Source organism: Leucopleurus acutus (genome assembly GCF_964270905.1).
Source record: "Leucopleurus acutus genome assembly, chromosome: 17".
Lineage (NCBI taxonomy): Eukaryota > Metazoa > Chordata > Mammalia > Artiodactyla > Delphinidae > Leucopleurus > Leucopleurus acutus.
Window position 1 is genome coordinate 16,836,342 of NC_139159.1, and position 25,682 is coordinate 16,862,023.

The window sequence follows — 25,682 nt, forward strand, 5'->3', positions numbered from 1 at the left end:
TTGGGAGCTGTCAACCTATAGGTGTATAAAATTGACTACACAGCTGTTTCTGCATAGTACGTTGTGTTGTCTTTTCCTCCTTATACCTGAAAGCAAAGATGTACATCTCCATCGAGAGACGGTAATTAATATTATACCTCCCGGTTATGCACGAACAACAGAGTGAGCCCATAGCATAGGAACTGCTTTAGGAAAAATGCAAGTAACCAAAGGGTTTGTGGTTGCTTTCTTCCAGGTGCATCCGTGGAAATGCCTGCCGCGCAGGGATATTGCTTGAGTTGACCTTCCCGCGGCCCATTCTTTTGAGGACCCTTTGTTCAGTCCAAAATGGCAGAGAAGGCGCCCCCTGGCTTAAACAGGAAAACATCAAGGTCGACACTTTCTCTTCCCCCGGAACCGGTGGACATCATTAGGAGCAAAACGTGCTCCCGTAGAGTGAAAATCAACGTGGGGGGCCTCAACCACGAGGTCCTGTGGAGAACGTTGGACCGGCTGCCCAGGACCCGCTTGGGGAAGCTCCGGGACTGTAACACGCACGAGAGCCTCCTGGAGGTGTGCGATGACTACAACCTGAACGAGAACGAGTATTTCTTCGATCGGCACCCTGGAGCCTTCACTTCCATTTTAAATTTCTACCGGACAGGGAAACTCCACATGATGGAAGAAATGTGCGCTCTCTCTTTCGGCCAAGAGCTTGATTACTGGGGGATCGATGAGATCTACTTAGAATCCTGTTGCCAAGCCAGGTATCATCAAAAGAAGGAGCAGATGAACGAAGAGCTGCGGCGGGAGGCGGAGACCATGCGCGAGCGGGAGGGAGAAGAGTTTGATAACACGTGCTGCCCTGAAAAGAGGAAGAAACTGTGGGACCTGCTGGAGAAGCCCAACTCCTCCGTGGCTGCAAAGGTACGAAAAGCAGAGCGTTGCTCGCTTTCCTGTGCGCCGTCCGAAAAGGTGGTACCTGTATTCTAGAGAGCGTGGTTTTCTTCGTTTAAGATGTTTGGGTAAGAGAACCCAGGATGGCTGTGCAGGGAGACATCCTTTCCAAGGTCTTATGGAGTCAAGTCGAGTTATTCTTTCTGTTAAGGCATACGATGGCATTACTCTTTCCTAACTGTTATTATTAAGTAGGCATAGACTAAGGCAGCAGGGCGATGAAGAGTTCGGGTCACCCTGGCGCTGCCTGGGGTTGGTGACTTGGAGGTTGAGGAGAGAGCACAGCTCAGATCCATCAGGTGTGGAGTCTTGCAGAAAGGCCTGGGCTCCATCCCAAAGAGAAGCCAGGTGCTGTCGTTGAAGGTGGAGGAGGTGCCTCCTGGTCTGGTTCTCTGGAGGTGCTGGGGAGACTGGAGAGCGTGGCCCCGTGTAGCACAGTGAGCTTGGGGCTCCCATATGAGGAAGGAGCTGCTTACAAAGCAGCGTAGGGATGAATCAATGTCAGCGTGCATCCGTTTACCTCGCCTCGTGAGGTCTACTCTGACAGTGATGTTTCCGTCTGTTGGTGTATAAATGTGTCCACAGCGGAGGTATTCCCATATCTCAGAGTTCACAGAGTGTTTGCTGAACACGAAGGTCAATTCATATTTTTCCATCGGGCCTGCATACATCTAAATCTCAGGGTAAAATTTTTGGCCACTAATTTCAGTATTTAATTCGACGGCGTGACTCTGTTTATCTACTTTGATTTAGAGCTTTGAGGGTTGGTGCAAACTGATTTTCATCTCATATATTTAGTTCTTTATTTCAGTATGAATTGTGAGAAAAAAAGCCAAAAGAGTCATCAGTAACTGTAGAAGCGCAGTATTGATACTTCATGCAGATTAGATGAAAATGGAATATGCAGTAGAGAAGAGTGTGTTATCCTATAAATTCTTTGGATTACTGTTGTTTTCAATTGTCTTTTCTTATAAACAGTAAAGATGACAGAAGTATAATTGCTTCTCTGTGCTTTTTGACTGGAAATTAAAATTCTCCGTGATAGTCTATACCATATAAATATTGTAAATAACTGGCTGAATGTAGACGATCATAAAGCTGTCTTCTTGCCCCGATTGATAGTTCTAGTTTTGCATCTTTTGACTCCTAAAGTCATTTTACTTTCTTGCCAGGATGTGGAACTAAATGGAATAAAATGTTATTTCTGCTGTATGAAATGAGGAAATGCACATTTTGTGGCAAATGAAATATTTCAATTAGGTCTTTTTGTAGTTATGAATAATTTGTTTACTTTTGTTTCATCTGTAGGAAAGAGAGAGATGTGGGATTTGGTTGAGAAAGGTTACTGTTCTTTCCAATGTCAAGTGTTTAAGTTACACATTTGAGTTACTACTAAAAATATGGTGTGAATTTTGAAGCAGAATGAGATAAACCCTGGATTTAAGGGAGTGTTTTGGGTGTCAGATGAACTCTTAAGAGCTTTTAGGCAACTGAGGAATAAATCATTGTACCACGAGATGTTCCAGAGGGAGGTAACCAAATATGTAAAAATAACAGCTAAATCCAAGAAAATTTGAAAGGTTCATGTGATTTATTTGCTGATAACATTACTAACACATACCTAAAGTTAAGTATTGTTATAGAAAAAAATTTCAAACATATACATATTTTTTTCTGAAGAATTTCTGCTAAGGATGGGAAAAGGTCAGTAATCTCATTTCCCAGATGAGGGAGTTAATTTAATCTCTAAATTTTAGACACAGGGCCATGTCTTTTTTTTTTTTTTTTTAACACCTCTATTGGAGTATAATTGCTTTACAATGGTATGTTAGTTTCTGCTGTTTAACAAAGTGAATCAGCTATACTTATACATACATCCCCATATCCCCTCCCTCTTGCGTCTGCCTCCCACCCTCCCTATCCCACCCCTCTAGGTGGTCAGAAAGCATCGAGCTGATCTCCCTGTGCTATGCGGCTGCTTCCCACTAGCTATCTGTTTTACACTTGGTAGCATATATATGTCAATGCCAGTCTCTCAGTTCATCCCGGCTTACCCTTCCCCCTCCCCACGTCCTCAAGTCCATTCTCTATGTCTGCATCTTTATTCCTGTCCTGCCCCTAGGTTCATCAGAACAATTTTTTTTTTTTAGATTCCATGTATATGCGTTAGCATACGGTATTTGTTTTTCTCTTTCTGACTTACTTCACTCTGTATGACAGACTCTAGGTCCATCCACCTCACTACAAATAGCTCAATTTTGTTTCTTTTTATGGCTGAGTAATATTCCATTGTATATATGTGCCACATCTTCTTTCTCCACTCATCTGTCAGTGGACACTTAGGTTGCTTCCATGTCCTGGCTATTGTAAATAGTGCTGCAATGCAGAGCCATGTCTTTATCTCTAAGAAGATGATGTTGATAATGGCCTGTTGTCTGTAATACACCACTATATACCCCTGTACATCAGACAGAGTATTTAAACTTGCTTCAAATTATGTTTGCAAATTATGTATGTACAGATAAGATATCTACCTACGAACGATACCCAGCAGCCAAGGACCTTGGTTTTGGAAACTTTTACGTAGTTATAAATAATAAATTTGGTTCCGTTGGTTCCGAATTATTAATCAAGCTACGGGAATCTCTGCTAATAGGCAGATTCTCTACTAAATTTCCATAAAGGATTTGTGTTTGTTTCTTTAAATGTCTACATTTCCCTCTCTGTTTGAATAGGGAAATATTATGCAAATTCTTTACATTTGATTACATGGTAGTTAAATGAAAGCATTGTTCATTTGCCTGAGGTTTAGAGCCTTTTAAAAATAGCTCAGTGTGATGCCTTATGTAAACCACTACCTTTCCTGTACTCTTCTCAAGTCATGTAACTTGTTATTTTTCGAGAATAATTATTGGTGTGGGGAGTGCTAATGCTATGTGTGTGTGAAAATGTGTGAATAGTATTTTTACAACTTAGGAAAAGTTCATTTTGTCAAAGCTTCAGTTGGATGGTACTCTAGCCCTCACTGTATTATGGGTACATCAGGATCCTGCTTGTGTAGGAATGCTTGGAATCTATGTGTTTTTTTCTCACTTGCTTGGGAGGTAAGATATCTTTGGAGGAAAGTATCTGTTTACCTTGCCTTTTCAGTTATCGCTTATTCAGTAATAATTGGTAATTCAGTTGAATGTATATAGATTGTTCTTTGTGTGCTATACACATTAGACTAGACGTGTAGAAACATACTCCCTTCTCTCCAGAATTTAAAAAATGCTCTCTTAGCTTAAACAGGGATTTCATATATTTGAAAATACTTGATTTTTTTCTCTTTTGGTTTTTCTGTATTTTATAATTTATAATAGTTCTGTAATAAAATATAAATGTTGTGAGATTACTTGCCAAATCCCTAGCATAGCAGAGAACTTTGACCTTTTCTATCAAATATTCCACAGTGTATTAAAATATCTATTCACTGACATGGACTAAATGCTCAGTAATCTATTAAGTAATAATTGTTCAGCCCATGCTAGGTGTATCCACTGTGCTATATGAAGTTATCGCAAGGCCAGCTGATCTGTCATACCATCTTTGGGTGTGACCCTGACAATAGCAATTCAGCTCTTATAGAACATGCTCCTTGGTGTCATTTCTATTAATTGAACTTTCTAGTATATTAATAACTGAAAAAAAATGCCAAATAGAGTTTAAAAGTGGGATATATTTAAAATGTCTCTGTTTAACAAATTAACATTTTTATACATTCACAGATTACCATGCAATACAATTGTACTTTTCACAAAATGGTAACAGGACTAAGAGACGCTGGTAGTTTTCTGGGGGTGTGGTGTGATCTAGTAATGGGACCCGAGTTTATGTTTGTGGGATGGACTTTGTTTTTCAGTCCTCTGTATCTAGTGACTGTGTATTTTCCCTCACCTGGAGATAATGTACAAAGTGTACATTAGAGGCTGTTTGTGAATGTGGGCCCAGCTAAATGGGCCTGGGGAACGGCTGGGACAAATCTCTAGTTTGCCATGACATGGAATTGCAGACTCTGGGCTGCCTGACATAGGAACATGCAAGGGGAGGAGAACATGCATGGGCTTAACTGGCTGCCAGTTTCCTGCGCAGTTATTTGGAATTAGGCTTGATCCGGTACCTCTTCCAGCCCAGGACAATTTAGTCAGCCTCTGAATTGGAAACATTTTCCTCTTTTCTTTAGCCTTTTCCCAAAGGAATTGCAGTAGCTATTCCCCTTTAGATACTGCGTACAGCGACTCGGCTCTAAGAGGTGTTTGAAAGTGTTTATGTAAGGGAGACGTGTTCTACGGCAGGAGGGCTTATCAGCCTCTTGGATGAAAAATGACCAGGAAGAAGCACAGCCAACCTGAGAGCTGAATGGAACTAGACTCAGTACCCTACAGCGCCCTCACTAGGATATCTGAGGAAGGTCAAGAGCAAAGTCAGCGGGTCTTCAGGCAAACCCAGTTAGGAATGGCTGAGCCCAGGAGGCAAACCTCAGTCCGGAAAGTAAGTGGACGTGGTGTGCAGGACAGTGCTGGCACACAGGCCAACCCCAGGGGTCTGGTCAGGAAACCAGACTGTAAGCAGCCCTTATTTGAAAAGGACAGTATAAGGCGAAATCTGCAGAAGGACCTTCCTGATCATCTGAGCCAGTACAGCTACAGGTACAGAGCGCCACCCAGCAGCCCTGTTGGGCAGGGTCCAGGGTCGATGGGGGCCACTGCTGATTATCTGCTTCCCTCTCCAATTTCCCCATTTATCCACAGCTGTCACTCATTTAAGGGGTACATTTTTTTCCCATTCTCTTCTTCTCCTCTCTTTCCCCACCCTCCTTTTCTCTCTCCGTCTCTCATCCTCAGGAAAATGGAAAGGATGATTGATTAGAGAATTAGTAACTTTTTTCAGTAATGACCCACTAAGGAGAAAAATTAAGCTAAATTTAAATTCTCCCTAAAGAAAGAAACTGCATATGAAGGAATACGATTTTTGTCAGGTAGGGTGGATCTTGAAGGGCTACAAACTATTGAAATACCTAAGATTTTTTTCACCCCCTCCCCACAAGAACCAATTTTCTCCTCTTGGCAATGACACTGGAAACGCATAGCATGGAGGGAAGAGGGTGACCGTGTTTCCTGCATCGGCTCATGGGCTCCAAGGCATCCACATGGCCACCATCACTGGCAAGGTGCAGCACAGCCCTTAGAGCAGGCATGAGAAGGGTCCCAAGACCTCAGTCCTCCTTGGATCAAGAAGGAGGCTGGTGAGGGTGGACGTCTGTCCCTGGAGCTCCAGGTCTCTGAGGAGCCAGACACCGAAGTCATGAGTTTCCTAGGGGATGGTGCCTATTCATTGGCCTTCGATGGTAGCCTTGAGAACCGTACTCTCTCTTCTGACGGAATTAGAGTGTGGGCCTTTCAAGTCATGGAAACAGTAGAAAGAAAATAGATCCAAATAAGACAAAACTCCTGTGTACTATTCAAGAGGAAAATGCTTAACATTCTGATTCTGTTTCTAGTATGTGGATAAGTTATTCTCATGCTTTGAATGAAAAAAAGGAAGGTATGAGAACAGAGCCATAAATGATTTACTTTCAGTCCAAGAACAGAATTTTCACATGTTGTGTGTAAATATATACACACACACATAGTATATATATATATATAGACATATATACACACATGTATGTAGTAAATATATGTCTATATATATATAGTCAAGTGGAACAACTCTGTCCATACAAAACCCTCAGTTTAGCTTTCTGGTGACTTTCTTAGTGATTAACGATAACAGTAGCCATCAAAAGCATGAACGGGCCCCCCGCAAAGTAGACAATGCAATGTGAGTGCACTCAGAAATCTCCCTACGTTGGGGCCCCTATGGGGACTGAGCTGTACTCCATTCCTTACCTTGGATTGCCAGTGGCCTAATTATTGTGCCACTCCTGCTGCTTTTGTGTTGAATGCTTACTGTTTTCCCTTCTTGGCCTTTCCTTCCTATATCCCCACTGCACAGATTAAGTTTTTGTGCTTTTCCGATAACAGGGAACAAGGGTTCAGAGGCGCTCACAGGAGGTAACTTAACAGAACTTGGCCAGTCTGTGGAGGATTCACTTGGAGATATATTTTTCCTTTTTCAGATAGGAAACCTGCAGATGAACAGGTTGAAAGCCTTGAAGAAATTAGGTATAAGAAAATAGAGCAGATAAGATAGAAAATAACATTGGGTTTTGATGAAAATGTCTCAACTATTCCATTGTTTGGTTCCAGTGGTCCTATTTCTAGATCCGTGCTTCTTTGCTTTCCCCAAAGAACTGCCTTGAAAATGTACCACTCTCTGCCCTTTTGGCCTCATTTGATCAGGAAGAGAAGGGTGAGAAAAGAGGAAGAAATTGATAAAACGTTTACGTCCCATGTCCTTATACAGAGTGCCAGAAGTCGTGGTTTTGCTGAAAATACCCCAGTTAAAGTTATTAGACTTTTGTCCTCGTCTAATTATTTATAACATCTCCTTTCACTCTTAAAAAGTGCCCCAGTTTGGACAATAAACTATATGATCACCTTGCATGTGAATATTTTTAAAAAAGAAATTACCCACGAATCATGTACTTTTCATTTCCTCTTTGCTTGTTGGTTACATCTGAAGAGGGCCAGTCTTAATCTTCAAGCAATTTTTTTCATCTCTTCTGAAAGATCATTGGTTTCTATTAATATTAAAAAAAGACATTCAGATTTCTTTCAAGCTTGATTTTTAAACCTTAGTAGTAATTATCATTTTCAAAGAAAAAAAAAAACTAGGGACTTCTTTCTACATTATCTAATGTTATCACAAAACAGAGTACATTGGCAGTATTTAAATATTCTGGTTTTGAAAATCCATGTACCCCGCTTTGGTTATTAACAGATTTGTTTTCTTTCAAGTGAGAGACTTTATAAAGTGACGGATGTACTATTTTAGGTAAGCATAAGTATTATGAATGTTTAACACTCTCTGCTTTGGAAGGCTCTAGAAGGGTTTGAATAATGTTTTAGATTAAGTGTTCATGTCTGAGCTTTATCTCCCATTTTAAAAAAAGAAGCAAAACAAATACTTTCCAAATGTGAAGAGTTTATAAGAAAGTTCCCATGGTGCCTTATGCCTTGACCTCAGAGAGCTTGCCCGTACTTTAACTTTTAAGCATTTACGCTGTCTAGTGGAACTTGGCCCTGGAAGTTTCATCTAATAAGTGTATGAAAGTAGTCTGTAACTGCTTTGATTACTCAAGGAGATGGGTAGTCTCTGCCTCATCCGTATGGATTTATATTGTTACTATTTAACTTTTCCCCCAGCATGTTAGGGTATTCAGGATAGCTATCAATTAGTGCTGTGATATGGTACAGATAGAGCAGTTCGTTGCATTGGAACTGAACATGGGAAGGTGCTACTTTGAATGTCGTTGATCTTTCCCCTTTTACTAGCATTGTTATATTTGACAAAAATATTTGTCGTATAGAATGAAAAGAAATAACCTCTTTCCAAAGAACTTGTTAATATAAGGTTGTTTATTATGGAATGTCAGATTAGCCAATTTTTATTGAATATTAAGTATTGCATATAAAATATTGAACATTTATTGAATATTAAATATTGCATAAATCGGATCATCAAAAAGAAAAAACATCCATTTATTTTTAACTCCTCTACACTCCCATCTTGTTCCACAAAAGAGGAAGCTCACTAGAAATACATATGCTAAGAATTCAAATAAAATAACACAAAAAGAATTAAAAGCAAAAAATAGAACTAGAAGAAATATGTTTTAAATTGTCCTAGTAACACTAGGGAATGCTTCATTTTCTGCAAAATGTTTTGCATAATTTTAATTAAAAAATGACAGTCTTAAAATTTAATAATAGAGTTGAAATTCATAAACAAAATTTGTGTTCATGATTAGAAAAATTTGCCTGTCTGTTCTTAGAGAACCTTGTTTAGTGACTCAAGTAAGACCCATTCTTAACACTGAGACTCTGTCTGTATACTCGTGTGAATTGACCATTCTGACTGATAAGAAAGATATTTTCAAAATAATAAAGTTGATTCTAGATCAATTACTGGAATAAAAATTCCCTTTTGATCAAAATATGATTACATAGGGAAAAATAAACCCAACTGCTAATGTACAATTCATGAATTAACCATAGATTACAATAGATTTTTTTTGATTTGGGCATTGATTTAGCATTGGTGGTTTTATTCTTTTTGAAACTAATCCTAGAGTTCCATGACATTCGATAATCTTTAATGTGCCGAGGCATAAGTCTGAACTCTGTATAATGTAAGGTTGGTCTGAGGCAACTAGTGACTTTGATAGTGAGCTTAGCTGGCCACTTGGCACTGTTAATCTCTCCCAGTCTTTTTTTCCCTCTGATTGTCATATATACTAACTCTTATTAAGTTCCCATATTTTGTAGAGACGATCATATGGTATTGCAGAGATTCATACAGGACACCTCCTTCATTTAAAATATCCTATTTAAATATTCTAAGAACGATATGAGCTTTTAAGGCAGCAATCAGCCTGGAAATTATTCTTGCCCACCGATAGCCTGGGTGGTCATTAAAACCCTTCCTGTTTCTGCAGTGGAGCTGAGAAGGATAAAGGAGTTCCCAGGTCATGGTCGCCAGCATGTTCCACGGAGCATGTGGCCATTGGAGACAAACTGTACTTCCTGTATCTGTAACACTGTAGTTGATGTTAACTTTATAGTTTACAATCAGAACTTTGAAGAACTTCAGGAGATGGAGACTTCTCTGCAGTTGCTCTGTCAGCTTTGATACACAGAAATAACCAATCTAGAATAAAGCAGCTAGACATAGATCAGCTGGGAACAGAGAACTATAGTGACAGGCAGTGTGGAAAAGTGGGAGAGGAAGATGTTTGCTCTCATCCCTCTAAAACTTTTCCAGGAGGCACTGAAAGCTAACATCAGAACTCTATCAGACCCTGCACCTGTGTATTATTTATTTGCAGCTGTGTATACATCTATGTTTAAGTTAACTCCTTAGCTAGTACAGAAAATTAATGGATTTTTTTCCCTCTTAAATCATCCCCTTTAATGTCTTTATAAAACTTCTTTTTAATTAATTTATTTATAATTTATTTTTGACTGTGTTGGGTCTTTGTTGTTGTGCGCAGGCTTTCTCTAGTTGCGGCAAGTGGGGGCTACTCTTCGTTGCAGTGCGCGGGCTTCTCATTGCGGTGGCTTTTCTTGTTGCGGAGCATGGGCTCTAAGCATGTGGGCTCAGGAATTGTGGCTCGCGGGTTTAGTTGTTCCGCAGCATGTGGGATCTTCCCGGACCAGGGATTGAACCTGTGTCCCCTGCATTGGCAGGCGGATTCTAAACCACTGCGCCACCAGGGAAGTCCCTATAAAACTTTAAATGAAACAACTCTGGATATTACTAAGGACTGGTACCTGAAGTAGATCCAGCTGATGTTTGTGGTCAAGTTTCTGTGTCTAGGGTGGGCAAACCAGGTAGTAGCAGCCTTTACCTAGTGGTACCTGAACTAGGTCTGTTCTTGAGAGTGTGTGTGTGTGTGTGTGTGTGTGTGTGTGTGTGTGTGTGTGAGAGAGAGAGAGAGAGAGAGAGAGAGAGAGAGAGAGAAAGTTACTCATATACACTGCCACCTCTCCATTAGAGCATACTATATAATAAAAAACCACCTGCACAAAAATGCAATGAACTTCAACCTGTATTTGGTAACTTAGGGTAGGTGTAACTGGTCATCCAAATAAGACAGCTCATTCAGAATATAAAGTTTTATGATAACCTGATTGGGCATGAAGTCCATGGAAAGTGTCCTAATGGTCCCAGAATAGCAGGAAGAAGTATTTCCATCACTGTCCCAGGATTTTGTTTCAGGCTGCTAGAGGTCATTGCCACCCTGGATTTCATGCTTTTACTTATGTCTTGTTGAGTCACTCTCAACACAACAAGTGTTGAATGCTACTTTAAATAGCTTCTCAAGCCTGCGCCACAGCAGTGCCAAGGACAGCCAAGTAATCCCAGCGCAGCGCTGAATGGGGTTGCTTGATTGGAGCATCCTTCACTGCAGGCCAGCCTCAGGATATTTGCATATGAATGGAAGATCTTCCGACCTTCTGATCATTGTTTTATTTTGAATTAATATAAAACCTAGAGTGTGGTTTTGGATATTGATGTGCAGTTTTCTTGTCTGTTGTCATCTAAATTAAATCCACAGCCAAATGTGTTCCTCAAATTAGTTTTTTTTTAAACATGCATATTTTAGTTTATATCTTAGAGTTACCACTAAGACTCTGGCAACATTTTGTAAAGGACTATCTAACTTATACATTGGTATCCAAACAGACTTTGGTTGAATTGGAAAATAAATCAATGCCACTATCTGTGAAGTGTAGCGACAGATTTGTACTATGATAAATTAAATGTATTTCATTAATCCAATGGAAAATTTCACTTTGGGAAACTAGCAGAGACCTGCATAATATCTTTAAGGTAAGCATCCTGTTCTACTTCAGTGCAGTTTTTAGTTTAAAGGCAGAAAAATATTGATAGACAGTCTTGTTTTTCAAAAGGTGATAATTTGCTTTGCTGTAGATGGAATGAACTACCTATGCAAGGAAAGAAAATATGAAACAGTAAGCTAGAATCTAGGATAACGTGAATTTGCTCTTACATATTTGCTATGTAAAAAAGCTAGCACATTTTATCATATTTCTTAAATGAATTCCGCAGGTGTGAAAATTATTGTGTAAGTAAAGTAATTGCATTGTGCGTAATATTAAAATTCAAAGCAAAGGTCTGTTTTAAGCACTGGCATTTATTTTTCAGACGCTTGCTCATGAGCCATTATAAATATCTTCAATTGCATGGCGTGTTTACAAAGTGCTAATCACCTACACTTCTTTTTTCAAAGTTTTGTGTGTAGATTATGAATGAGATAGCTTAAAGGGGAGCAAACTGTTTTGATAGGCATATTTTTTGTTTATTTGTTTGTTTTGCGGTACGCGGGCCTCTCACTGTTGTGGCCTCTCCCGTCGCGGAGCACAGGCTCCGGACGCGCAGGCTCAGCGGCCATGGCTCACGGGCCCAGCCGCTCCGCGGCATGTGGGATCTTCCCGGACCGGGGCACGAACCCGTGTCCCCTGCATCGGCAGGCGGACTCTCAACCACTGCGCCACCAGGGAAGCCTGATAGGCATATTTTAACATTATATCGGGTATGTTTACGTGCTCAAAAAAAAAGAAATGGTATATTACTTCGGGTTCTGCAAAAATTGCTTTGGGTTGTGTGTTTCACTGTCTTTGTTAAGTTATCTGGCAAATGCCAAAGTGTTGATGAACTTTTCTACCCTGTTGCCCTTCGAGGCATCCATTTGAAACTGAGTCCGAAGATCAGATGACAGTCTCTGCCATTTATCAGACACTCTGACCTGGCTGTGGTGGGGTGGCCACGGTGTAATTTTAGTTCAGAGAAACATTCTCCGAGGTGCCATGTTGCCACCAGTGGGTACTTTGAAAATATCCAAATGCCTTTCTTATTGCAGCTCAGCCCACATGAAGAAATGCCTTTATTACTTCCTTCCAGCTCTTATTTCCTCTCTGTCCCAGGAGGCTCACCTTCCTCTCTTCCTCTTTGCTACCTACCTGCTTCTCAGCCCCTTTACCTGGGTCAGCACTTCCACACGAATACAGAAGAAACCCTGTCCCCCTGCCCATTCCATGTACAGCCCTGCAGGTCCCCTCCAGAGTCCTGCTCATCAAGGCCTGTTTTGGTGACACCTTATTGAGCAACTCTTGGTTTCCATTTAATTTCCTTGTCTCCGTCTGGATTTCACGTTTGTCTTTAGTCTGGCTCTACATCTTTTCATGAGATGATGTCTACGAGATTTCAGTGAAATTGGATGTAGTGAAGAGTCCAGATGAGAGAAGGTAGAGCAACCTAAACAATCCAGACTTCATTTTGTCTTTAATTTATAAACAGGCATTTGTGTTCCTTTATCCTAAAGCATCAGAGCCTGAGAGTAGGTAGACTTTTTTCTTCTCGACTCTTTAAAAGCAGTGTCTAAATAGTACTTTTTCTTTGTTTGAGAGAATCTGATTCTTCACCCACCCTATGCCCTCTCTTAATCCATGAGCTCTGCCTGTGCAAATGAAGCTGTTTTTTCTTTCCACTCCCTCGTAATAGTTGTCACTATCTGCAGAGCTTTCTGTTTTGAGTAGAAATTTAACTCTGGGGAAAGAGAGTGTGGTTAACTGATACCTGCTACAGTCACAGATGCTTTTCACAAGGCTATATTAGCTTCTGTTTTCAAAGTCCTCTGTGAGGTCTAGCTATAACTTCCTAATATCATCAGTGTTCCTGCCACCCTTTTACTCTGTCTCTTATCCTGAGCCATTTTTTTCCTAACAATATTCACAACCTGGAAAAAATGAACCTCATTCCCTGAAGTCCATAGTCATGACGTGGAGACCACATTTTCTTGTCCCTTCAGTAATTAGGATGACCTTCCTGAAAGGGCAGGAGGGAAAGAGTTTATATTGGGTGTCTGTTGTGTGTCATACACTGAACTTGGGGATTCTTCACGTTGACCGCTTACAGCAGAGGTCGGCAAACGTTTTCTGTAAAGGGCCAGATAGTAAATCTTCTCAGCTTGGGAGGCCATACAGTCTCTGTCACAACTACTCAACTCTTTCTAGTGTGAAAGCAGCCAGACAACACGTAAAGAAATGGGTGTATCTGGGTTCCAGTAAAACTTGACAGTGGGCTGGGTTTGGCCCATGGGCCGTGGCTTGCCTACCGCTACTTTATATCAACGCCGTGAAAAGACATCATAATCCCATTATACAGTTAAGAGGGCTGAAACCCAGAAATATCAAATTTGTGTCTCTTGTCCCTCACTAAGTGGCACACTGGGATCTGTATCCATTCCGTAGGAAACCTGGCTTTCCCATCGCTCTTCTTCTTCCTGTCCAGTTGTATTTATCATTCCTTTCTCATCATTGCCCAGTGTTCTTGTCACTGCCCAAGAGTCATTGAAGTCTTTGGTTTATGACCAAACATCATCTTCTTACTGTACCCCTTGGGTGTCATGCAGGACAACTACCCATCATTCAGTTCCAGCTTAAATTTTCCCCATCTTGAGCTCACTTAGCACAGGGAGGAAACTACCTTTGGAATCTTGAATCCTGATTACAACCATGGAGGCTTCCTTTTCCCACTAAATGTATACTTGGTCCCTACTGCGAGCTCTTTCAGCTTTACTTATCCCATTCTTTTTCTTTTTTAAAAAATTTTTATTTTATTATTTTATTTTACTTTTATTTTATTTTCTCCTATTCCATCGGGACCACTGGATCCACTGCCCTGGTCCAGACCTTGAACATCTCTTACTTGGATGGTGGCTATGTCACTAACTGGACTTTCTCACTTCATTTTCCTCCCCGTTCTCACCTATTCTTCATGTAGCCAACAGAATTACCTTTAAAAAACATGCCTCTGATTGGGTCAGTTCTGAACTCTAAACTTCAGTGATTTCTCATTGCCTGCACTCCTTAGCGTTGCATTTAAGACTCTTCCTATCCAACCTTCCTATCCAGCCACATGCCTTACCATACCTTGTGCTCCTGGCGACCATTCCTGAAGACAGGGCTCTAGTCTAAGACAGGTATTTACTGCACTCAACAAGCAGTCCATCCATCCAGGGCGGATACCTTTTTTCTCATTTGCACAGGGTGCCTTGCAAACTGGCTACAGCTACACCTGCACACACTTGGCATGCTCCTGTGGCCACCACTGCTTTCCTCATCTGGAATGCCCTTTGCCCCTTCTCTGTTCTTCTTTTTGTCTCAGCTCAGATGACCCTCTGCTGTGATGTCCATCTGATTCTCCCCTGTGTTTTCCCCTAGCTCTTTCTTTATACTTGTAATCTAGAGATTCTATCTCTGCCTGTCACCTCCTCAGCTAGGTTGTCACACTTGAGGGATCAGACTACAAACCTTCATCTTCAGTTCCTGACACCTAGCACTGTTCCTGGCCACTCCGTACCTGCCAGCAAATGGCACTGAAGGGCAGACATAACGGCAAGACCAGATGTTTCATAGTATTTCTATTTCTTTATGAAGATTAAACAACGTAGGTAGAGGTTGAGGATCTCATCCCAGGGATTAGACCTGGATAATGCTGTTTGTTTTAGGCAGTTCAAGGAAGCTGGCTCTATTACCCATTTTAAATGACTTTATGTTTTTGAAATAGGCTGACAGCCATAGATGTGGTTTTTCCATTTTTACTTTGTATAAATTCTCCATCTAGAGTAGCATGTAGGCTGCTCTGTACGCCACCGAGTTTATGCAAAGGGAGGCATCAGGTGCTGCTGCAAGGCACGCTTTCAGAGGCTTTGCTTTGCTAGGGTTGCTCATTTGATCTGAACTGCAGGTTCTGGAAACTCTTAGCCTGTGTGTGAACCAGGGGAGGAGGGCTGGATCTGGCCCCCAAGGGACGGGCAGTCCTTCCGTGCCCTCCAGGAGGTGGATGGATCCTTTCATTGCATTCAATCAGCCTCCCTTTGGAGGACCTTGGGCCCAAGTTGTGTTATCCCATTACTCAGGAAAGGCACGAATGTGGATAATTCCAAGATTTGAGTTAAGACAGATCTCCAATATGATGTCTTTTTGTAGGAATATGAAGAGAGTCTGAAAAAATAAATTCTTAATGGCATAATGTAAAAAAGGGAGATCAGGAATCTTTGTTTTTACTACAACAGCTAAAAGAATCATAATGGTGTCAACTTAGGGGAGAACTTACTTTTATTTGTAATCCAAAAAGATATTTCCTGGAAACTTCTAGTTTGAGGGTTTTTAAAAATAGAAATGAGGCATTCTTTTTTGTCTCAAAATTGCGTGCTATCAGCATGCCACTTGGTCATCAGGCATGTTCAAATATTATTCTGATATTTCACCGTACTGATGGGATTTTCTAATTTGATTTTTTAGAAAGAGCCTTTTTAAATTCCCTAGTCTCTTAGGAAGTAGTTTTGACGTGTTTTAATTTAGTAATTCATAAAACGATTGGTTGAAGAGCTACCTTGTATATAAGAAACTTTTAAGCCTTATATATGTCGTCTAAGAATTTTAATGAGATAGCTGCTAAAAGTAAATTTGTTTTCATTTGTTAACTCCTTTGACTTTATCACATGTCAGTTTTTAAGAGCTTTTAGTGGCATTGTATTATAATTTAATTCTGCAGTTCCACTGCAAAAAGAAACAGTCAAGTTCAAGTATTTTTCCAGTTCTGCTATTATTTGTGCACTGACCAGGGGAAAAGGCATTTTGAAGAGATCGTGAGATTATATGGGAGACAAACTTGATAGATATAAAATGATCAGAGAATGTTTTTTATCACCAGGCATTTGGCATTTCAGAGGAAGGATCGAATTTTGTCAGTTTTTAACAGGTAGGGAAAGCTTTGTAAGTGAGAGAGAATTAAGTAGGAAGGATAGAAAAATATTTGGAGAAGAGGGAGAAAGCATGAACAAAGGCAAAAAAGAAAGGGATTAAGGTGCCTGATGCAGGCATGGGACATCAGGAAAGCTGTCAGAAGTAGGAATTGGGGTCGGAAGGGTCAGGCAGGGCCATGTACTGCTCTGGCTTGAGTGCCCACCTGAGCGTCTGCACCCCGACAGAAGGTCATAGGTGGGTGATGTTTGGGCCTGTACCTGTCAGTGGCTGGTGGGAAGCTGCAGGGTAGGTGGGGTGACCCAGTGATGAGAAGCACAGGCTCAGGAGTAACATGAACTTGGGATGGAGGGCTGACTCTGCCACTTAGCTGACTTGCTGACCTCGCTGAGCCTCAGATTCTCAGCAGAACAGTGACAAGGATACCAATCTGTACCCAATACAGTTATTGTGAAGATTAAATGGGCTAGTTAGCTGAATCCCTGGTCCACAAGCCCACCTAGAACAGATTACATGTGAGTGTTATAATGATTATTACCATTATTACTCAAAAGAATTCATTTTGAACTATCACCAAGAGGAATTTTTTTTCCCCATAAATTTTGGGTATTCTTCTGTTGCACTTCAAGTAATTTTATTAGACTGTGAAGACAGCATCCATGTATAGGGAATAAACTATTTTCATCTCATTTTTATCATCTAACCCTTGAAAAGCAGCAAATTAAATGAATGTTTATTGATTTATCCAAATTTCGTGATCGTGATACATGAGATAAATGGAACCTGGAATACAAATTAAAATTTAAATCTTAAAAAGCCTATTTGGGGGAAATAGGTCCTATTAATGGAAACGATGAAGATCAAAGAATGAACTGACCATTCCCAAGTTTGATTACAGCACAGCCTCTGTGTTCATCTCTCTTCCCTCGATGGTTGCCTTCGTGTTGATCACCAACATTAATATAACTGCCCGGAAGTTGAGCAGCTGTAAATAGCTCTGTTCGTGTTCCGAGACAGTGCCTGTGCTTTGGGAGAGGAAATGATCCGACTACCACTTTGTGCTTTCTGGTTGGGCTCACTGACTCCTATCTCTTATCTAAGTATCTGTTAGTAGGGTATGAAATTGAACACAGATCATTGACCTCCTGAAGGCCTGTCATTATGATGCATTACCAGGAATATATTTGATGGAAAATAATTATTTGGCTCAGGAAGAATTGGACTCAAAGTAAATGTTGTCTCAGCCATCAGATTTTCCACGCTGAACCTCAGAAACTCCCAAGTTTGTCAGAAACGTTATAACTTGGGAGAGGTTAGACGAACACCGTCACTCATGGGAAATAAACGGGTTTTAATTACTAGTTTTTCACGAAGGGCGACATTTTCTGCGCATGCGATTGAGACAAGTATTTGGAACAGCATTTGCTCCTTGATGTGTACATTGAAAATAAAATAATAAAAATTCTTTCAAAATCAAAACATCAGGTTTTACAATTGAGATGAGCAGTTAGAAAATCGTCTTCTGGATTAAGAACATTTACTACGAGGCCTCATTTTCCCTAAATTACTCAATGTATCTTACAGAGATATATAACACAACGGGATAATAAATGACTGAATGGATTGTAGGTAGCTAGATCGATTGATCAGTCAACTAGATGGAAAGTTAGACTAAATAGAAAGATAGAATAGATAAGTAGAGGGAGACTAGATAGATGCTAGATGGATAGAGAAAAGAGAAAAGGGAAATATGGGTAGAAAAATAAAGAGGAGACTGGGGTGACTAGCCTATGAAATATTTATGACACAGGTGCCTATTATAATTGGTGGGGGAGGGCAACAGGCTTTGAGCATTCTTAATGCTAAAGCAAACAGGAAAACACATAAAAAGAACAAAATTATGTAAAATCTGGACTTTACAGGCAGGAAAGGGAGGAGGTGTGTATGGTCAGCTCTTCTGATGACCATTATTTTATTGCACAAATATTTGCGGAGCAACCACCAGGCTCTGTTCTAGGTGCTGGGGGGCAAACCTCAAACAGAATGGATACAACCTACTTCCACCACTATGATATTTACATTCTAGAGGGAGGGGACAGATAATAAAATAAAGGAATAACTGTACAACATTAAAAAGTGGTCAGTGATATGGGGGGAAATAAAACAAGAAACAAGGTTAAGGAGTGACTGGGGTCTGTCTGGTGGTTTCATTTCAAATCGGCTTTCCAAGAAAGACTTCACTGTAAAGGTTATTTCTGAGCAAAGTTCTGAAGAAATGAAGGATGCCTGTGGATGTCTGGGGGAGAGGGCTACAGGCAGCAGTGGAAGCATGACTGGCAGAAGTGGTCCTCAGCATGGGGTGATTTTATCCTTCAGGAACCATTTGGCAATGTTAGGAGTTTGTGGTTTTCTACTTTTGGGGGAGGGGTGCTGCTCTCATCTAGTGGCGGAGGACAGGGATACTGCTAAGTATCCTACAGTGCATAGGACAGCCCTCGTGACAAAGAACCATCTAGTCCAAAGTGCCGATAGCGCCGAGGTTGAGAAACCTGGACTACTGCAAGGGGGATGCAGCGCAGTAAGCCTGGGAGAGCCTTGGAGGAGATGGGGTCAGAGACAGAAAGGGCGTCCAGGTGCTGGAGGGCTTTGTCAGATCGTCCCAGGACTTTCAGCTTGTCCCTGAGGGAGAAGGGGAACCAGGGGCAAGTTCCGAGCAGTGGTGATCTGACTCACAGTGTCATGGGCGCCCCCAGCTCCTGTGCTGAAATTTACAAGGGGGAAAGATGAAGCTGGAGACTCTTGTAATAATTCTCTAGAGAGACCAAATCATATTCAATGACAAAACTATGAATATGTTATTTATTCAACAAAATAGCCTCCAGAATATTTACATTTTGTGTCTTTCTTCTTCAAACTGAGGTTTATGAGTACATTATCCTAGCCACCCATTTTTTTTAAACTATGGAGAAAAATTGCTATCAAAATCTAGGTTTCAACAGATAATAGAATACCTCAGGGGGGAATAAAAACTGTTTTCATGCATAAATCAGTCTAAGGATGCTAGTAAAGGTAGATTTGTCCTCAGCCATCCTTATAATTAATTAACTTCTTTGGTGCTGTCTAAAAAAAGGAACATTTGGGGCTTCCCTGGTGGCGCAGCGGTTGAGAGTCCGCCTGCCGATGCAGGGGACGCGGGTTCGTGCCCTTGTCCGGGAAGATCCCACCTGCCGCGGAGCGGCTGGGCCCGTGAGCCATGGCCGCTGAGCCTGCGCATCCGGAGCCTGTGCTCCGCAACGGGAGAGGCCACAACGGTGAGGCCCGCGTACCGCAGAAATAAATAAATAAATAAAGGAACATTTGGGAAAAAATAAAACCAGGCACAGATGAATCCAGATACCTTTTTTTAGGGGCATCTAAGGAGCCTTGCTTAAAAAAAAAAAAAAAGTCAATCAGAGAAGATAGACAAATGCGGGTTTAAAAAAAAAAAAAAAAGACAAATCTAGACACAGATAAACATGAGGACCTCCACGAAAGCAGGGAAGTCCCAAGTCAAGGAAGTGCCCTGGACCTTATTTGGCTTCAGTGCCTGGAATGAGGCTCAGAGCTGACATTCCTGAGGGCCTTCTCCCACCTCAGCTCCCTAGGACTCATTCGATTCAAATGGAAGATGCTTTTTTTCCCCTTACCTTTACTATAAATAAATATATATTTATGTTCATGTATATAAATATGTATTTTTTAAATATTTCATTAATTATAACTAGCAGTAATGATTTATAGGATGTGAAAAATATATATATTCATTTGCTTTTATTATTTTTTAACTTTTTATTTTATATTGGAGTGTAGTTGATTAACAATGTTGTGCTAATTTCAGGTGTACAGCAAAGTGATTCGATTATACGTGTATGTATACACGTATGTATGTATAACTGAATCACATTGCTGTACACCTGAAACTAGCATTGTTAATCAACTATACTCCAATATAAAATAAAAAGTTAAAAAAATGAAAAATAATAGCAAATAAAAAAATAAATATGTATATGTCTATCTTTTAAATTTAGACCAGATTGAGACTATCATATGAGGCTCCACCTACTGACAGTATTATAAGCCACTCCCCGCCTCCTGTGGAACATGAACTGTCTCTCGGGAAATGCACAGCAAATATCTATGTAATCTTGATTCACTGAGCACGTAACACATTGCTGTTCCTGCTGTATGAAAAAGGCATGGTCTTGGGCTTCCCTGGTGGCGCAGTGGTTGGGAGTCCGCCTGCCGATGCAGGGGACGCGGGTTCGTGCCCCGGTCCGGGAAGATCCCACGTGCCGCGGAGCGGCTGGGCCCGTGAGCCATGGCCGCTGAGTCTGCGCGTCCGGAGCCTGTGCTCCACAGCGGGAGAGGCCACAACAGTGAGAGGCCCGCGTACCAACAAAAAAACAAAAACAAAACAAAACAAAAGGCATGGTCTTATACATTTAAAGCGTTTAAAGTCCTGGAACACACGTCAGTGTTCGCTTTGTGGTTACTTGCTATTGACAAAAAATGACCATTGGGAGCCCCGGTTTGAAGCTGTTGAAGATACAGAAGGGTTTGCCCCTTTCTCTGAGCCCAACTCTCTTGGCTCCCCTATTCTGGATTAGCAGAAGGAGCATGTGGTGGTGAAGAGGGGCCTCTGGAGCCTCAGCCTTGCAAGTCATGGCTCTGGGACTGGAGGACAGCCTGGTCCTTCAGGCACGGAAGCACCTCATGCCTTAAATGGTCCTCATCTGGAACGTGAGGGGGTCACAGTTCTGGCTCACAGGTCTTGCTGAGGATTGATTGGCTTAAAACACGTCACATGGCTTTGTAGACTCCCTGGCAAACAGTCAGCACTAAATAAGGGGATTTGTTGCTACTGTTGTCATTAGTACCAGAGTGTAGGCAAAAGATGCCATCTAGCTTTGTAAACAGCTCTCAAGGAACAGGGAGAAAAGTTGCAAGTAATTCCCTGGGAATTGCTCACCATATTTAAATCAATAAAGTTTTCTGTTAAGAAATCACCATGCATTGAGTTGTCTGTTTCTTCTTAATTGAATTTTCTGCGGATGTGTGTTCATATTCCCAGTTAGATCTTAAACTGTATGAGGGCTGCAAGTTCCGTTCCGTATTTCTTTCTTTCTCTCTCTAATACTCTAATTAGTGTTCCAGTGTCAAAGCATTAAGCATATGATCAGTAAATGCTTAGTTTTTGAATGTTTTCTTTAAAAACAAGTCATGTCAACAGTGAAAAACTGGAAAAAATTAAGATTTTCTATGTAAACGATTTTGATAGAATATGATTTCTTGTACCTGCCATCGACTGGGTTTTTTTGAGCAGGTTTGGAAAACACCTTATTTATGCCAAATAATGGCAGGGGACATTTGTTTGAATTTGTCATTTGATATTTTTCAAATCCATATTTTCAGAAAAGAGAGGAAACTGACAGTTTGGAAAGGCAGTAGTTTGAAACATTTTAAAGGGTATGGCATTTCTATCTAGTCAGATCTCTTCCAAAAATTAATGGCAAATTCTTGTGTTCTGTCTCACTCTGAGCAGACTTTTATTAACCCGCCAGCATTCCAGAATAGTGACATACTGAGGTTTCTCCATGTGGAGCAGAACTGTCCACACTGCCAGATGCCTCAGGCTTAGCAGAATGAACTCTTACATTTTCGTCCCCTACCTCCTTACTGTAGAAGAGAAAAACTTTTATGAAATTAACTGCTTAGAAATACATCAGACTGGTTTACCAATGCGGAACCCACTCCTGTAGTTCTATTCTACTTGGAAAGACTATCTCTGAGAAATGACAATTGCAGTTTCCATTTGTAGACTGCTCTTTTATTGTTGAGATTAAAGATGGATCTCCAGGTGGTACTTACATTAGGATTTCTCTTCTTATACACAAGCTCTAAGGTAATTTAACTAGGTCCTCAAAAAGATAATAAAATGCATCAATTGATATAGGTTTTGAAACAAATGTGTTGAGCGTTCTGTAATTTCTGCACTTAGTTTAAAAATATCTTCGTAGAAAAGAATTAAGTAAAGAATTAAGTGAAGACCCTGATGACATGATCATGCAGAAAGATGGGATATCTGATATCTAGGAAAGAGACAAACATTATTATTGTCCACCGTGATACTTTCCACGTTATCTGATTTTAGCCACACAATCCTACGAGTTGGGTGCTCTTATACTTACTTTTGAGCATGAAAAACTAAAGCTGAGAGAGGTTAACAGACAAAACCAGGGCATTTCCACACTTCGAGTCCTGCTTTGAGTGACTCCATCACCCGGGCTGTCAAGACAGTATAAATAATCCTTGAATAAAGAAGGAAAACTACAATCAACAACCCAACCACACCACGTTTATGAAAAGCCTCCTGGGTTTCTAGGACTGGGGTCACTTGCAGAGGTCATTTATTTAATTTTCTAGCCATCAGAAAATAACCACCCTTATATTCTAAAGACAGGTAACATATATTATCTTCTCAAATTGCCAGGTGCCCTCAATCCTGAGGTTAGCATCCCTGAGTTTTTTATTCAGATATGACCTATGAAAGCAAAGATAAAATCTTAAATTTTCTGTTTGATCAAGTACTACAGTGCATGGCTGTCAAGAAAAGAAATAGTTCTTTTTTCCCTGGAATGTGCTCAGTATGTACAGGCTGGGCAATGAAGAAATAACAAATCTTGACTTTGTAACCTTGAAAACAGCTCATCAGCCCAGCTCTAGCGCCACGCTTGCTAGATTCACATCATTTTTCACATCGAGTGCCAGTCTGTGTGTATCAGCCTGTTTGCCTCAAGAGATTGAGAGCTTTTTGAAGACAGGGATTATATCTTTTCGTTTATTGTTTCCAGTTCCCACTTCAGTTACAAGAACATGGTAGGTTGTGTGTAAATGGTGGCTCAGGGAAGGAAAGAATGAATGAATGAATTTGTTACATCTAACTATAATTTTGTAGCATTTAATATAAATACTGAAAATGTAAACTTCAAAACAGGCTGAAACTTTATTAAGTCACTTCATATTTGTTAAAATTATTACAGTGCCTTAATTACCTTAGGAAAATAGGGCTAAACATTACTTTGTATTGAGCATCTGTATATGAGCTAGAGCCAGGGTTAACTTTGTCAGTATGATTCATTTAAAACTGGAAAGAGAATGGATTTGAACATCCATCCACATTCAAGAAAATGGTTAATGTTATGCTCCATGTGCACTGTTTTTGTGGAACATGTTTACAGAAAAGCCATGTTCCTGGTCGTTGGATTAGAACTAAACTGGCACTGTGAAACTCGGTCACATCTTTCAAACCTGAAAGTTCTATCTTTCTCGTAAATTTTCTTAACAACCCACTTTAGAGTTCACGATTTTAAATTTCTAAGTTTTCTTCCAGTCTGAGGTTTCCGAGATTCTCTGGGATTCTTCACCTTAAAAGACTCTTGAATATCATTCATGTTTTAACTTGAACCCTGGGACCAATGGTAACAGCCAACACTTAATGAGTACTAGTCTCCCCTAGGCACCGTTCTAAGCACTGAACGGATTATGTCACTTCTTCTTCACAACAAGCCTAAGAGATTGGTATATTTTCCACAGAATTTTAATAGGTGAGGGAACTGAGGCACAGCCAGATTAAGAAACATGTCCCAAGTCACATAGCTGATAAGTGACCAAGCTGGGCTCTGATTCCAGATTGTGTGGACTGGCTCACTATGCACACTGCTCTACTCAGGGGCAGTGCAGAAAAAATGAAGAACGCGTAACATCAAGGAGAGGACACTCAATGCTGGAAAGCGGGGGGCAGCTAAACTGAGCAGTCAGCCAGGGCCAGCACCCACTGTTTCTTACTTACAGGCCGCAACTGTATTAGGTGACCTCTGAACGCATGAGTGTAGCTTGATACTTCCTCAGACTGTATGGCATGGATGATGGCAAATAAATCCCTTTGATCCACTTAGAAGTATTTATTTGTAATTTTGGTCTGTGAGACTGTCTGTCGTCTGCTTTCAATCAAAGTGTTACCAAACTCAGGTTTGGCTGCTCTTTGCTCAAGAATCCAATACGTGGGCTTCCCTGGTGGCGCAGTGGTTGAGAGTCCGCCTGCCGATGCAGGGGACATGGGTTCGGGCCCTGGTCTGGGAAGATCCCACGTGCCGCGGAGCGGCTGGGCCCGTGAGCCACGGCCGCTGAGCCTGCACGTCTGGAGCCTGTGCTCCACAACAAGAGAGGCCGTGATAGTGAGAGGCCCACGCACCACAATGAAGAGTGGCCCCCGCCCGCCGCAACTAGAAAAAGCCATTGCACAGAAACGAAGACCCAACACAGCCATAAATAAATAAACAAATAAAGTGGAACCCTGTCTACAGTAAACATTAAAATACGAGCTTTAAAAAAAAAAAATCCAATACTGAGAGACAAGTGTTGGGTAAAAGGAAAGATAGCGTTATTGAGGAAGCTGGCAATCCTGGGGAGAAGGTGGACTTGTGTCCCAAAGAACCAACTCCCCCTTGCCAGTCGGGGGCAAGAGCTTTTAAAGGGGCGTTTCAGGGGTGCACATTCATTGGGAGGAGACTGTGTACAGACCAGCAGAGTCAGGTCTGACAATCATCTTGAAATTGGTCTGATCAGCACCATGTTGATTGTTTTCTGTACAGTTAATCTTCAGTTCCAGGGTCAGTTTGTTCCTGTTTCCTTGAGTTCAGTTCTCAGAATTGTGTAAGAGGGAGCAGCTGATGTCATGTCTACAGTCGGGTCATTATGTGGTTAACTCCTTCCATCTGGTGGGAGTTTCATAATCTGCAAAACATCTCAACAGGTGTGGGTCAGAATATTATCTATAGCCCATGAGGAGGAACCAGAAGTCCTTGACTTTGCTTAATGGCTAAACAACGATTATTCTGTCTTGTCTGACTGCTTTCCATTGCTTCTGCGTTTTCTCATTTCTCTGATTAAATTTTTTCTTTGGCTAAAGTTCTTCTACAGATAAAAGGCAGACGTGGAGGATATGGGGTAGGGGTGGTCTGTCCTGGGAAGATTGCTCTGTTACGAAAGCGTGGGGTATGATAAGTAAGGGTGATGTGACTTACCGCATGGGAACTGTAGTTAATAATACTGTAGAATTGTATATTTGAAAGTTGCTAAGAGAATAGCTCTTTAACATTTTCATCATAAGAAAAACAATTGTGACAATGCATGGTGATAGATGTTATAACT

At 40.9% G+C, this 25,682-nt stretch overlaps 1 protein-coding gene across 1 annotated transcript in view; it reads left to right on the forward strand.

Moving 5' to 3' along the window:
* Positions 1-327: 327 nt before the first annotated feature.
* KCNB2 (potassium voltage-gated channel subfamily B member 2) overlaps positions 328-25,682 on the forward strand; it is a gene marked incomplete at both ends in the record, with an annotated part of 368,172 nt that continues 342,817 nt past the window's right edge. Inside the window, one exon of the mRNA XM_082859006.1 lies at positions 328-906. Coding sequence (XP_082715132.1) covers positions 328-906 — 579 coding nt within the window. The remainder of the gene's footprint in view (positions 907-25,682) is intronic.